General features: G+C 39.5%; 1 protein-coding gene across 1 annotated transcript; it reads left to right on the plus strand.

Annotated features, from left to right (window-relative positions):
- Nucleotides 1–3,243: 3,243 nt before the first annotated feature.
- LOC112564180 lies at nucleotides 3,244–15,860 on the plus strand. The gene is made up of 7 exons (XM_025238822.1): nucleotides 3,244–3,589; nucleotides 7,397–7,690; nucleotides 8,254–8,349; nucleotides 9,970–10,326; nucleotides 11,351–11,535; nucleotides 11,995–12,127; nucleotides 12,493–15,860. The coding sequence occupies exons 1-7, from the start codon at nucleotides 3,532–3,534 to the stop codon at nucleotides 12,564–12,566; spliced, it is 1,197 nt and encodes a 398-aa protein (XP_025094607.1). The 5' UTR covers nucleotides 3,244–3,531; the 3' UTR covers nucleotides 12,567–15,860.
- The last annotated feature ends 369 nt before the right edge of the window (nucleotides 15,861–16,229 follow it).

Consider the following 16,229-nt stretch of genomic DNA (forward strand, 5'->3'; position numbering starts at 1 on the left):
CTCAGGTGGTGTTACTCAGCATGTTGTCTTATCTAACTGACGAGTCACGACGATAATTGCAATCAGAAGATAGATTATACAATCAGCTAGGTGTACATCGAAGGGGGTAATGGGGCTTAGAAAATATGTTTTTGGTCCTCCAAACACCAGAAATAGTAAAGACGGTATAGTAGTAGTAGTAATAATAATAATAATTTGTTATTATTTCATTGCGCTAGGTCACAGTCATGTGGTGTACCTATACATAAAAAGATAATTATGCAACTTAAGCATCATCATCAAGAACAAAGACGATGGAGACGACGACGATGATGGCTGATAGTAGGATTATAATAGTAGTTGTTTTTAGATTGTAATAGTAAGTGGTTGTCAGGACTATAAATAATGTTTGCTTTGTCACAACCCAGAAGAAGTCACATGCTGACCTCACAATTTGGTGACAGGGACTTTTGGTGTCAGCGGATTGTTACAATGAAGATGATGATGGTCTGAAAGTGGTTTCATGTGAAGATGACGAGAAAGTATTTTTACCAAAAAAAACAAAACGAGTGTCAGTGTTTTCCCACAGAGGGAAGTTTATTACAGTCTCGGAAATAGAAAGTTAAGATTTCTCGCATCGATGACCTGGAAAATCACAATCTTCAAATCTTCAGCTCAGCATTTACCACAACCTTCCTGCACGTGCTGCAGAGCAGGATGGAGGTTAACAGATTTCCACTGTCTGATCGAAAAAAGTTTGGTAACTTCTCTCATGAACAGCGAAACACAACTTCTTCCGTTTCCTTCTGCTTGTTGTTATGGTAACAGTAGTAATGTAAGTATGAATGTCGTAGTTGATACTGCTGACCTCAAAGGCACTTTTGTAGTCATGTGTGTTTAGTAGACGATAATGTAGTAAACACTTTTTTTAAATTTTGTAGACAGGATATCACAAGACCACAACAATGCCCCCAACCTCGTACCTAGTGCGTCGACAACAAACACCATTGTCTGGTGAGGGGGGCTGTGGTGTAGGTCGGTGCTGTGTCGACTCATTTTGAAGTGTTGTCATGGCGGCCAGCAATGCACAGTAATCAGGAAATTCCAACAGATAATCACCTATCTGTGTTCTACTTGTGTGTATATACTATGTGTGTTCTGTTTGTGTCTGCTGCTGCGTGTATCAAATCCATAAACTCGATATCTTATCAAATGTGTATAGCTGTCGCCGTACAGATAGGTCAGAAAACATAATACCCAGACAAACTCAATCTGTCACCATGTGCACAACACTTTTACTTTTACCACCTGCTGTTGTTTCCGCATTTTAGAATAATTTTTTCTCGAGACCAAGTATTACCTTTTTTCTCTACCACCAAACTTTAAAATAAATAACAAAGAGTTTGCTGTCAAGTTGCGTGGACCTTATTGTTATTAGTTTTTATTATTTATTATAATGCGAACAAGTGTGCTGTTTTTAACAACACTGCGATTACTGTTTTGCTGAGACAGAGACACACCTGACGGAAATCTCACGATCATCGCGGAAATGTTTGTGGGAGGGAGCTCTGACATCACGTGACAGCAAGCACCCAGGGTTTATGGTCCTTGATAAGGCGGTGGTTTCAAAGACAGCAGCACGTGCAGGTCAAACACACGGCGCTGGTCTGTCGGACTCACCTGGTGAGGACAGGTGAAAATCGCGAGAACGCAGCGCGTACGTCACCACGTCACCGGGGATCAATACTTACCTGTGTCTAGCCGAGCAGTCAAGCATGTCCAGAAAGCGATGGACTTGCTTGGAAGAAAATCTATATTTTGTGACATAAAATGCCCGAGGAAATTTAACGACTTGATGTGTTCTAGTACACAGCAGTACACTTACATTCACTGTTCCCCCCGTGACCCGGATGTGCTTCAACATGGAGTGCGTAGGGAGGCACTGAAGTGTCTAGAATGGCTCATAAACATTTACACTTGTCTGTAGTCTGAAAATAAGCCCGTTATCCAGTAGCAGAACATACTGTTTTCTTCATTGTATATATTTTAAAAAAAGGCATGAATCTCGATTATTCCGGGAGTAGTTCACAAATGAACTTTCACCTATTCACCCTCCCGCTCTTATCTCCTGGCGACTTTTATTAAAACACAGGACATTAAATTTTTAAAAGTCATCCTTCCTTAGTCAACACAATTCCTTTTCATTGATGGTTTCCACTCCTTACACCGGCGTAACCTTTATTGTACTTCCTACATCCTTATGTCTATCTCCACCTTCATCTCCAGCCCTTCCATCCTACAGGGACTTTGTGGTGAGATGCTCTCAGACTCACGTCTGCTGTGCCCCTTCCTGTGACAACCAACTTGTATTCAATGACTGAACGTCCGGCCAGTCCAGCATCCTTGCCGGTCAGGGATGTGACCCGCTGTCAGTCAAGCCCTCGGTTAGTCAACGAGTCTGAATAAGTTCCGCTTGTTGTGGGTGGCGGGGGTTGACAGATGACTGTCATTCCGAGCCAAGCTTCAACGAAGAGTGAAGGTTGCATTGTTTTCATTATCCCCCATGTCTATACACGTTTTCTGTATCAGTTGTTCTGACTAATCCTTGTGGAAGTCCGCACGTGTGTTGTTGTTTTCCATACATCAGTATGAGTGAAGCCAGTTGTTTGACAGAAGTCACCGAGTGCATGGAGACTCACACCATGTTTGTGTTGTGATGCTTGTGGCTGGACAATCCACCCGAAGGTCCTCCCAACTTGCCACGATAACCGTAGCCAAGCTTAGCCGCACCCTGGAGCATCGCACCACCACCCGACACCCCGTTTCTCAGGGCAGTTGCTTGCCAAGAGATCACCTACCCACTCTAGTCGCTCTCTCCACTAGTCGCTATCTAGGGTGGCAAGAGATTAAATTGTCGAGAGGCAGGGCAGTGGACATATTGACAAGAGTTCAAACTGCGCGGGAAACGCGACAAAGATACGACAAGAGCTCCCCCCAGTCTTCTCGTGTATCCTTCCTTTCGTCCTATCCTGCTACAGGGTGTGTAGCTGCTTTGACCCGATGAACCACCTGTCTTATATTAGTTTCAGTCAGAAAATTCCCGACATACAATCAGCAGTTTCGGAGGATAATGGGTATAGACAAGCCCAGTCCGACCCAATGCCCATACTAGGTTCATTACGACTGTCATGAGGTTTGCGTGGAAGTTGCTCATCCCATCGAAAGGGGGCTGAGCTAATTTGCATACGTCTATATATACATAATCACATACTTGAGCCCGTCGACCATTTCATTACGACACAGCCACTGATGTTGTGATCCAGCGACCCGGCAAAGCCAGGGAACTTCTCGCCTGATTGCCTTTTCCGGTCACACCCCTTCGCCAGCGGGGAACCGCATCCTCCGCCACGCCACCGCCGTGCGCAGCCATCACGTGGTGACGTCACAGCCAGCGCGCACTCTCACAGGTAGAGCGGCAAAACGAGAAAAAGACGCGAGGGCTCAGCAAGCGAGTCGTCATTGTTGGGCTGAGCACTGGAACTAGTCGAAAGCATGGATTTATCGCTGTTCAGGAACATTCTTCTTCCAACTTTGTTGTGCATGGTCACAGGTAAGTTGATCGTTGACTTTTTAAAAAATATTTTTCCAATCTGAAATAACCTAGCTGGGGTGCGGCGGACTGTGTTCTCAGCCGGCTTGTGGTTGGACAGGTTGCCGGTTCAAGTCTTTTGATCGCACGACACACACCACTTGGCAATCCACTCGTCGCGGCCTTGGACTTAACAACGTCTCTACTGTTGTGACAAAAACAAACAAACAAAAAAAAAAAAACCGTCGTGAAAAGTTGTAAGAAAATTATTAACAACAAATGTTATTCAGGTGTGTAAATGTTTTCGAGACCTCGTGTCTGTGGCCTTGATCATGCTGGAAAAAGTTCCTTCGTTTGCCGGTAGTTCCTTCCAGTTTTTTTACAACTTGTTAGGGAAAGGGGGAAGAAAGGAGAAATAGAACCCTAAGTACACATTTTAAACACGGATCATTTAACCAGTGTTAGTAGGTCGCTCCCTTCTCCCTGCACAGAAAAGCGTGGGACGGAGTCAATACTCCACGGTGTGTCCATGGAATACAAACAGCGTTTCAAACCCTGACTGGCTTTTTTTTTTTTTTTGCGTCGTTCGAACGCTCACAAAACTCTAAAAATTGGGTTAGATGATAATGGACACATGTGTGATACTTGACCTCGGGTATGGGTGTGTTGATCGACATTTTTTTTTTTTTTTTAAAGAGAGCATTACATTATTTAACGGCACACCGATCATTCACCTGCCTCAAATGTACAAATCAAACATAAGGCACGCGCGAGTTGACCCAGAAGTTCAAGGATCCCGGCGTCTGAAGTATTTAATGGTGTGTAGCTTCTGTAAAACCTGCTTTTATACTTTTTGCGGACTATTTCCATGCTTGACATAAATAACTGAAATGTTGTGTGAAAACAGAATTCTCCAAACATTCATTCAAAGTAACTTGACAGTAGATATAACATGAAAGTGTAGTGAATACAAGTAAAAAAAAAAAAAAACCCAAATCGAATGCAATGTCATTTATCAAAATTCTCGTCATAATGATTTTAGATATGTGCGTGGAAAACAAGAGGGTATGGTCGTGTTTAACGGTTTAAAAGAGCTTTTTCGGTGACACGTGGGACGGTACAGCTTGCTCCCAAGCCCTTGTTTGTCATGCTAGCCGAGGCTGGCTAACATTGTAGGCTAGAGAACCTCATCCCACCCTCTCCTCTCCCCCCTGTAAAAGTAAACTTAGGTCACGTGATGACGCCCACAGACAGGTGTGGAGGGTGAGGCGCGAGTGTTATATGCAGACTATCCATCCATCTTGATCCTCATCTCAGACGATCTCCGTCTTTCACATTCGTTTTTAAATCGAGGAAACCCATGCAGGGCGTCCATGACCTTTCTGCTTATGTCACAAAGCTGCTGGATTGTCATGGTTGAGCAGATGCGGATCAGGTAACCAAGGCAGGGTGAAGGAATGTGTGATGTGTCGTCCAGCCCTCTCCCAACCCTCCATTCCTACAACACTAACAAAATCATTTGTCACTGGCTGTACTTCGGTCTTGTTTACCAGCAGACTGACATCGCAGGCTAGCCCATAGTGTGTGAGTCACTACCTGACCATGGAACACACCTACCTATCTATATCGTGCACCCGGGAATCACAAACAAGCACCGGGTGCACTGTTTGTGAAGGCGGACGACCAACAGACATCTTGCATCATGCATACCTTGTGTAACCGGCTCGTTCGTGGCTCACCCAACAGTTCAGAAATGTCACACACACACACTCCATACAACCCTCAGTTCCTGGCATGACATAAAGGACAATTTTCACCTCACTCCTGAATTCCACAGCTTTGTGCAATTTTTCTGGCTACTGTGTTGTCTTCTTGTGGGTGTTTCATTAATCATTAATCTTTCTGAAACTGTTTTCGTCTTTTGTGCACAGCTCACCTCCACAAAGGCCGAATTTGAATAATAATAATTATTATTTAGCTTTGACAGTAAACCTGGATACGACTTACATTTTGAAAGGTAGAAAACACTGCCAGTCGCTAACCTTGTGTAAAAACCTTTCGTGCGCGAAGCTTTACACTTCGATTCCATTTTCAAAGAGGTTTGGTGCCAAAGGGGGGGACAGGGACTAAGTGGAACACTCACTGACTCTGCTCTAGTGCACGTGTTCTCATCACAAACACTCTTGTTGACAGACATTGCATGGCAGCGGTGACACAAGCTCGATCAAAACAGGTTTCCTGTGGGCTGGTCACGCCTGACTGCACGCAAGGAGCTATGGCCATTGTGTCGGTCGTTTTGACGGAACCCTGGCGTGGGAGGGTTAATTAAAACCACTTTCTGTACTCCCCCTGATATGGAGATGGCTGGTGGCGGGAATGAACCAATCCCTGATGGTCTCCATAGAACACTCGCATAACAAACGATTCCAGAACATTCCATTCGTAGTCTGGTTTGGTTTTGTCGCTCGTATGAGACTATTCCAGAACATTATGTTACTGTTGTCGTGTACGCGCGCTTGCATGCGTTATTAACAGAGCTGTTACATCATCACAGGCTATTCATTGAATGTGTGCAAAGAGTTTTCTCTAGAAATACGATTGGCAGCGCGAATGGAAGTGGAAAAGTTTGCGACATTCTTCATGACACTGAAGTCTCGTCCACTTTCTTCTTCTGAACGAAAGTTTATGATTCATCCCCCCGCCTTTCTCCACACACAGACACACACACCTCCCATGCACACGTGTATGCACAGGTGCACATTGCTGAATATTTTACTAACTGCGCTCACATCACAGACGTTGAACTTCCTCTCAGATACTAACCCCTGATTCTTGTATACAGGTGTCGGGTCACCGCCGAGAAGACATGTCATTACCTGGTCTGACAATGTCTAGTCTGTCAATCCCCTCTACCTGCGATTGAGAGATTGGACTGCATTCATTTGCTGCCGACGATGAAAGTCTAGGGGCAGTGTGCACAACACAATCCTAAGCTGGATACCCGAGACGATCCGGCAGATAAAAGGCTCATAAAATATCAAGCCGTGTGGCTGACTGGTGTTGGCCTGAACCTTCATTGTAGTTCTGCCAACACTTCTCCAGACCGGCAGCAGGTGTAGGCAGGCGAGTCGTCTCGGTTCGCTGCACACAGACTGTTAATCCAGTCTCGCTTCGGGTCACGGTGTGACGCCGCAGTCATGTACCCAGGGTAAACCATTGCCCCCGGAGCAAACCGAAACAAAATCATGGGTTTGCGTTTTACTTCCATAGCATCAGACTGCACATATGGTTTATTACTGGAACGATAGTTAAAAAGTGATGGCTAAGTAGAAGGGTTTGTGTGACATCCGCGTGGTCTAGACAGTGTTTGGAGACAGTTCTGTTCCCTTGATTATCCTGTAGTCAACCACTTGCCCTCACTTCATGAATATGCGATGCCGCGTGTTTGGCATCAGGGCGTCACGGATAAGCATAGAGTTCAATTCCAGCACCACATCTTGATTTAACTTCAAAGTTTTCGTTTGTAGTTTAGGTGAAAATGCATTTTCATATTCAACATTACCTTGTAGAAAAGTAAAGGAAACATTTTCCCGGAAATAGTTTGTGATCCATCCCCTCCCCTTTCTCCACACACACAGACACACACCTCCCATGCACACCTGTATGCCCAGGTGCACATTTCTGAAGATTTTACTAACTGCGCTCACATCACAGACGTTGAACTTCCTCTCAGAATTTCTATCTCTGTTGTGAACATAAAGACAATAAAAATTTATAAAGATTTCATGTTTGTTAGAAATATTAATTTTTTTGAATTTGTTCTTTCAGCTCAATCCGTGGATGCAACTGAACTAAAAGTCGAAGGTAATCTTAAACGAATTCTCACCCCAGGAGGACAAGAAAGCTTTACCTGCAGGATAAATGAAGGTCTTACATTGATTTTGAAAAATGATATCAGCTGGGTTCATCGCTCACTTGTCAGTAACACAGAACAAATTCTGACCACGCAAGAAGCTCACCACAAAGATGCATCACCAGACAAATACGGAATTGAGTTTGTGGCAAAAACAGATCCAGGGACTAACTCACAGTACCTGTTGGCAACTCTAACTGTGAAAAATGGTGAGCATTATGTTTGCTGCAAGCATGGCAGTGACAGTAATATTAGAACAAGACTTTTAGCATAATCTCTATATTTTAAAGAAAAGCTATGACTAATAAGATTCAGGTATTAGTATGTATTAGCAAGCTGACATTTTCATTAAATCGCTGTTGCAGGAGACTTCTATAAAGATGAAACTGATGATGATTATTTTCTAGATGGATTTGCTTTAATGTTTTGGCATAATATTTTACTCAACAACAGCAGTTAATCACATACAGTAATGCTAAATGAACGACCCATTGACTATATTCTTTAAAATACATGTTTCAGCAGTATCATGACATAACTGATTCTAGCATCAAAAAGGAGTTAAATATTTGAAAAAAAGGCGACTTGGAGAATAAGTTTCAAAGTGTGTAACAAGAAAACATTGTTTTTAGATAGAAAAGATTGTGCTTTCCCATTTCTTGCAGTGTTCTGCAGAGTTTTTGATTTTCTATTGGAGCACTGTCAGTAGAGACATATTGTTTTCAGTGGCTAGAAATACTTCAACCTTTTAATAAAAGATGATTTGTTATAGTGGAAGCTGGTGATGATGGCCAATACATTTGTCGCAATACTGAGAAGAGTAGCAGCATGGCGACCGATTCCCAACCTGTTGATGTGTCTATAACTCGTGAGTGTGCTTTTTTTTGTTTGTTTTATGTTTATGCTTTTGTTAAATTTAAAGAAATGAGCTCAGATGCATATAACTTTCGTTTATAACTGATTCATGTAGGTTTTAAAATGATGCTGTTTTTTTCAGCTAAGTATTTTCTAAAATAATTACAGTATTAATCCTGTAACTAAAACAGGAATGGCTGGCCTTCAAAATTTTTTATTTTAATATTGTAAAATGAATAATTAATAGCAGTTTTGAACTGAACCACTTAGCATCAACAATCCAGTTTTTACCTCCACATTATCATGGCTTGGATTTCAAGTTGGAAGCAATTTTCTTGCCCGTCAGGTTTATCTTGCTTTGGTCATGGTCTCATAGTTGAATGATTCACTCAGATGAAGTCAAGCCTCAGAAATGTGCTTGATTAAAAATTATAAATCCTTCTAGAGGTGATGTTGCCATCCTCTGCAGAACAAGGGAGATAATGCAGAAAAGTGATGCAACAGACAAATCGGTAGATTGTGCACATAAGTTTGTTTCCAAAGAACCTGCATCATGATATAAAATGACATCTGGGTGTTGATCGTTTGAAACCAGTTATCATAGCAGACTTTTTGATTCCTTCAGATGCCACTACACTGACTACAGTATGTCCAGAATCATTCAAAGCTGGTTTGGAATTTATTGGTCTCAGTGATTTATTGTCAATAATGTTACATTTGATCCACCTGTTCTTTATTTTTAGTGAAAAGTCTGTTCTTGGACCAGTCCTTTTCAACATGCACACCAGTCACTCTGTTGTCTTGTTGACAGTCAAGCTGTTTCCAACCAGTCCTTTGTGGCTGCCACATATACCTATTCAGAAAATGGCATTTACCGAGTCCTCAACTCAAGAAAGCATATTATTTTATACCTCTTCTCTGTATGGCTCTTTTTTTTTCAAGTGCAAGTTGATTATGAGCTGGCTGTAATGTTATAGCTCTTGGTGCCCATGCTTGTGTGGCATCTCCTATACATTTGCAACTAATATGCTCACTGTTCTCACTGTCTACTTTTCATTGATACCTTGGTCCCTCAGACGACCGCACTCATACCTGCCAAATGTTTGCACCAAAAGGTTTTGCAGTAAGCCTTCAGTGAACCCAAATTATTGAACTAGCTGCAATTCTTGGTTCAAACCATTCAGCCTGTTCCAAGATTCAAGAGGGCATTGACAGTCTTGTTTTGAAAATACATTTTCAATGCAGTCCTGCATGACTAAGTTGTAGTGTTGCCTGAATTTGCTAGTTGTACAGAAAAATATGTAATAAGTTTAGTTGATGACATGCTGATGAAACTGAAGGATAACGGTTTCACTGGATGGGTACATGCAAATTGTAATACAGATTGAATTATTTCTTTTTTTATTGTGAATTTTGACATAAAACACAAATTTGTAGTAAATTTGAAGCCAGTCAAAGAGCCAAGACAAATTATTGGAAAAAAATTTGCTTTAATGCTGGCGCTGAAAGATGTTTCAGTTGTGAAGAGTAAATTTGTATCAGCTTAGAATGCATTACATGCATTGTGAGAATTTCTGGGCACCCTTATTCAAATAAAAAGAACCAGCAGTTATGTTATGTTACTATGTTTCAGATGATGTTCAGAAAGTTTCTCTCAGCATCCATAACAGGAAAGCTGTGACTGGAACTGAAAAAATCGAACTTGAAGAGGGTGAATATCCTGTTAGGTGTGAAGCAAAAGATTTTAGCCCAGATGTGGATATCAAGATTGCCATTGGAGGCGTACCAGTAACTGGCATTTCCAAAGCCACACAGATAGATAATGCATTGTCTTCAGCAGCAAACTCAAGGCGCTACAGTGCAATTGCAGGAGCCTCTCGACTGATGTTATCTTCAGAGGACTCTGGCAAAACCCTTTCCTGCACAGCAACTGCAACATTTCCAGGAGCTCGATCAAGCACTGCAAGTGTAATACTTACAGTTCTTTCTGGTGAGCCACTACAATTTCATTACTGTAATATCTTTGGCAGTATGGGATAGGTTTAAGCTGTATAATACTAAGAAGACCATATTTGGGTTAGAAATGTTAATCAGAGAGATACAAAAAAACAAGACACAAGAAGATAAATTTCAACAGGCTGCTTGTTAGTAATGCAAGCTAATTCCCACTAGTTTTCACTATTATGATAAATGGACTTTAGAAGGGATTGTGGTATGTAACTGAGAGGGGTAACATTATAAAGATAAAACTGGTTAGAAATAAGCTTTTGTTGGCACATGAATGTTTAGTGCATAATCCATCAGTGTGTACTTCATTAGTACTTGAAAGTGCCTGATCAGAAACTTCAACAAATTATCGTGTGATCACTCCTTCGGAAAGAAGCCCATTTTTTCTTGTTACATACACTATGATCAGATGCTGAGGTAAATCTTGTCACCTTAGTTAACAATGGTCCATAACTGTTGCCTGTTCAAGTCTGAAGATTGCAGAAGAAGTCACACGTGTACATACAAATGTGTATATATATATGCACACACATACATAGTAACCTTTACCTTTTTAAAATTTTGACTACTTCTGTGCTGAACATAAGGGAAATGAGGCTTGGCTGCAGCAGGAGACAATGCAGCAGTCAATTTAAACTAATCGAGCGACGACTTTTGACAGCTGTTTAGTGTTTTGCCAGAAGGCGTCATAAATAGGATAAAGAAGCAAAAAATATGTTGAACTAATTCTTTGATTGTTCTGTTCTTGACATTGCAGCTGCTAATACTATCCATAGCAGCATTCAGTCAATTCAATTTAAACTACAAGAACTAAACACAAGTAAAACTTGTTTTAGGAATGTTTTCTTGGATAATGCTGATGAATTGAAATGCTTAAAATGCTTGGAAACTATGGGAATTTTTCGGATTAGAATTGCATTGAGTTTCTTTTCAGTCTGTAATTTTTTTTGTCTACTCCATCTTTTCTTTAAAAGTGTTTAATGTTGTCCCCGTCTTTATGTCAACAGTGCAGCCAGTTTTTCATTGTAACAAGAATATATCCGCCCCAGTAGGGGACAGATATGTGAAGCTGACCTGCATTGTTGAGCACCCAGATGTTGGGATTGACAAATTTGCGTGGGTGTATGGTGACTCTGGAACTACTATTGAGGGAAGTGCAGTCATAGGAAATTATGATGAGTCATCAATCGAGGTAAGATATTCTCTTAATCTAGCTTTTTGTGCACCTCGTACATTCCCTTTTGTACTGCAATTCAGAGTGCTAAGTGACATTTGCTCATGTATAGGGCTTTAAACATAAAGCAGTGTAATGTTTTGGTGCCTCTAGTTGCTAATATTAAGCTTCAAACTTCTGTTTTCTAGCTGTTTTCTTAACTTATGATTTCACCTGATATTGCTACCATGACATAAACTCCATCAACCTATTAAGTTTGTGTTTTCACACACAAACCAAACTAGCCTATAATGTGAAAATGTCGGACAGTGGATAACATTAAAAAAAAATGCTCTAGAACAAAATATGACTAAGAATAGGTAAAAGATGTGGATTTGCCTGGTATGTGCATTTAAACATTCATTTATCACATCTCCTTTATTCCTAAGATGTGCATTTTTGTGTTTTCACCTCAGTTTATTAATCAATCTTTTGCAGAAACTCAATGATACACACTCAAGAGCTACCCTCAAGTTGTATATAATAAACGAAGACAGCTTTGGCAACTATTTTCTTGACGTTCGAACTGTAAAGGGATCAAGTTTTAGGGAAGGCATTTTTCTTGCAGAAGGTGAGAAAATTATTGAAATTCTTTTAATATCTTCAAGATTACAGGTACTATTAGGCATAGCTAAACATTAAAGACCTGTTATGTTGGAGAACCTGCTTTAAAAAATAAAAAGATATTTCAGTGACAAAGATAGTTAAGTTACTTAATGCCTCCTTGAGTATCTTTAGGGTTAATGCTTCATTTACAGCTGCATTTGATGAAACGAGCATACCTTAACATAAAGAAAAGACCGTGGAACCTTGCATTTAAACTATGGACAATGCATTTATTTTGGTGTCTTGAGACTTTTTATGTTTAAATCTGTCATGCCTATTAGTTATTGTTAACTTTCTTCCTCCACTTATGCTGGTGATGATGTGTTGCAGATACCACCAGTAGTGCATCATCTGTGGTCCCAACAGTGCTAATTGTTGTTGGGTTTCTCCTGTTTTCCTGGTAAATTGCCATCATTTTCTGCCTGCCATTGTGTTCAAAAGGGGAGGAAGATGGTAGTAAGATGGCCAACCTAGTAGACCTCAATTCTGAATGGGTGTTCATTCCAAGTTCATCATGGTGTGAATGAAGTGTTTTCACTAACAGAGATGATAAGGACTCTGACAGGATCATAGGCTTTAGACATCTCATCAAGTACCATTGTGTTAGAAAATTGTTTTTAAGTGCACAAAACTGGCTGCAGGTAGATCAGGACAAGCAGAGATGAAGTGCAGGAATCGTATTGCTCATCACCACTTTCTCCATCTAGTTAACTTTAAAGACCTTTTACTGGAAGTCACAGTCAGTTGTGTCACTGCACTGGTGGTACCAGCTAGGTTGGCCTTTAAATGAACAGAAGGTGCCAGCTACATTTATAATTTTTCCTGACTTCCTCCACCCACAGTGAGCTCAGATGTTAGATGGACTCCAAAGAAGCTCACTGACAACCAATGTTTTGGCTGATACTACAGGTATTCATTCTCCCATTTCATCACCATAAAAGAGAAAAATGGACAAAAAAATGATTGAAAGAGTTGGTGCATGAATGACTTATGTCTGTCCTACCCAATGTCATCAGATGTCAATGAAAGGTGCAGTTATTTTCAAGCATGCTTACAGCTTTGAGATCTTCATTTTGATAAAAAAATAAATGTCATAAATTGAGCAGAATAGAATATTGGTAACTTTGCACATTTTCAATCTGGTGTAAAGGTACAGCAGTATGGGGAAAGAGGGGTGCAATTGCTAAACCACGGGAGAACAGTGACTACTCAAAAGCGCTATATACGGCTAGACAAAATCATCGGAAATTTCAGTACTTTGCATATTAAAATTTGTGTTGTATTAAAGTGAAAGAAAGTTACCTAAAGAATACAGAGAAGATTGTAGGAGTGTACCAGATTTGAATTCAATGCCAAACCTAAAGCAATCCCAGTACTTTTCATTTATGTAATGTTAAAACTCAGAAATGGAAATGGTGCACTTTAAACGAACTCATCTACTCATTTGAAACTTTCCTGTCTTGATTTTACTACTTTTTGATTCATCACACCTTTTTTTTGTTCATGTACTTAGATATGAAAAAATGTAGACAAATCCAAATGAACATTAAGGTTTACAGGAAAGACAACTAAGGTTGATGGACAGCCTATTTGATGTCTGATTCAGTTAGGGTGCATGTGTGCATATGTGTGGTTGTGCATGTATATATGTGTATATGTGATCATGCTTGATAAATATCTCTTCACGGTGTATGTGTACCATTATAAAAGACTATTGTGCATATACAATTATATGCAAGTAACAATGTAACAAGATGGTATGTATACTATTTTGAAATATTTGTAGCTGAATCTTTAGACAAACCATTCCATAATTTTTAAAATGGAGATGTGTATTTGTTGCTTAAGTCTGATTGGTCATTTGTCAAATTTTTATGTGCATTGTTTCATGTAACTGTATAGCTCAGAAGCAAATGAATACAGAACATACCACTTTTTTTTAAAAGCTAGGGCACATTTCATACCTGTACTTTTTAAATGTAGTTTAACATGATTTGCCATTTAAGTGCTATTGTTATCAAAACATTTGTGTGGATAAAAGATTCCAGTTGAAGCCATTTTTTTTTTTAGGGGAAGTGAGGAGGGAAACTAAGCAATAGTTAGGTGTAGAGTGCTTTTGGTTGAAATGGTTCAAACTGGCGTATTGTGTTTGTCATCTTAGTTGTTGCTGGTATGCTGCTTTCTGTCTGTGGCTTTTATTAACTGCATTCCACACCAAGGAGCTTGTACTCTTGGTTCACGACAACTCTGAAATCCATGAACAAAAATTCCAGGCTTCTATTCATGATTTTATTTTTTGGAAATCTTCATCAGGAAATAAATGATCTGTTCCAAAATGAAGACTTATTTGTGCAGCAAAACTTTATATTCACTATGTCCTCTTTATCAGCACAATCTACCTCATCTACAGTTTATCTGTAAAATGGGAAACCCTAAAAGAAACATTTATCAGCTGGATCTTGTAACTTATGGTTAGCTGTTTCTTCAGCTAACTTCAGTTTCTTGATAGCTTCTCTGAAATCTTCAGATCTTTGAGTTAATTTTTTTTCCAAAAAAAATTCTTGTCCCAATATAAGAAATGCACAAAACTGCTGAGCTTTAGAATGTATCAACTCATAATTCATAGCAACTATATCAAAAGGATGTATCTGTGCAAAAAGGCTTTTTAAATACATGTTTATTGCACACACAAAAAAATCATAGCAACTACGTTGGTGAACTTTAAAACGTTTTACCAAAAATATTCCATTCAAAAGCACCACTGGTCTGTTCAGTGATGAGCTCCACTAAAATTGTAAGCTTTTTTTAATTTTTATTGTTTACTGATTGCTAGTCAGTGTGCATCACCCAAGAGATGTTAAATATAACAGAATAACTGGTCTAAAGATATTTAACAAGCTATCCTTTAATATCTTCTCATCAATCATAGTAATTTGAGCTAAAATTCTATGAAAACATCGTTCACTTGACTTGTTCGTTTAGCAGCAGTACAACTCATGTATCAGCAATATTTAATACTAGTTAAATTTGTCAAGGACAGATTGTTGTATTTAGAAATATATATATTTTTAATCAAAGGATGTAAGTTTACCGAAAAATGAAAAATACTCATCAGAAGTCATTGATCAATGATACTAACTCTTCAGAAAAATTGTTTCAACTGTGTTTTCTTGGAAATCCAAAATCATTCATATTCATGCTGAAAAAAAATCACATAATCTGTTTTGCTCCTCATGTGTGAAATGCAAGAATTAGCCATTTTGTTGGGGATTTTCCTTTTGAGCAGCTTTTTTTTTTGGTTTCATAATTTCTCCATGGCAGCACAGCATTATTTAGTGGAGGAGGAGTTTTTGATGCACTTATACACGAGTGAGAAAGACAGTGCATCAATCATCACTATACATCTAGTATAAATATTGCTCATTAGAGGCTGACAAGGTGTTGAAGTGGTAGGCAATAAAATGCGATCGTTTAAAAGTGCTGATGAAGGTAGGTACTGATAACTTCTGTGGCAGTGTATAAGAGGTATTTATCACACTAAAGGATTCGTGAACATCAGTTGTCATTTGTTGATACAATGTGTTGCATGACAGTTAAAATGTCATTTAAAAAAAATTTCTATACGTTTTCTTCAAGATTAATTTTAATGATTTTTTTATGTTGACTTGTGAACAAAATAAATTACAGCTTGCTTTGTACGTTTTGGTGTTGATTTCTCTCAAAACATTGCCCATGCAAATCTCAAGACAAAGAGTTTTTCTTCATCCTCGTCCATAACCCTCAGGTAAAAAGTTGGGCCCTTGGCAGTATATAGGGCCCAGCCTTGGTCAGTTGATTTTTTCCCTTTTACTTTAAAGGAATATTGACAAAACATTCCTCATTCTGGGGATTTTTTCCAGTGGAGCTGGATACTACAAGTTTGATCCTTCAATGTCACTTTTCTTCATTTACTTAACACTCACATGTAAACAATTATGTTCAAGTAGTGAGGTAGAATTGTAGATTCTAATGTACTTGTCCTAATATTTGCAGTCTATATTACATTACTGAATGAAATTTAGATACAA

The sequence above is a fragment of the Pomacea canaliculata genome, linkage group LG5 (genome assembly GCF_003073045.1).
Source record: "Pomacea canaliculata isolate SZHN2017 linkage group LG5, ASM307304v1, whole genome shotgun sequence".
NCBI lineage: Eukaryota > Metazoa > Mollusca > Gastropoda > Architaenioglossa > Ampullariidae > Pomacea > Pomacea canaliculata.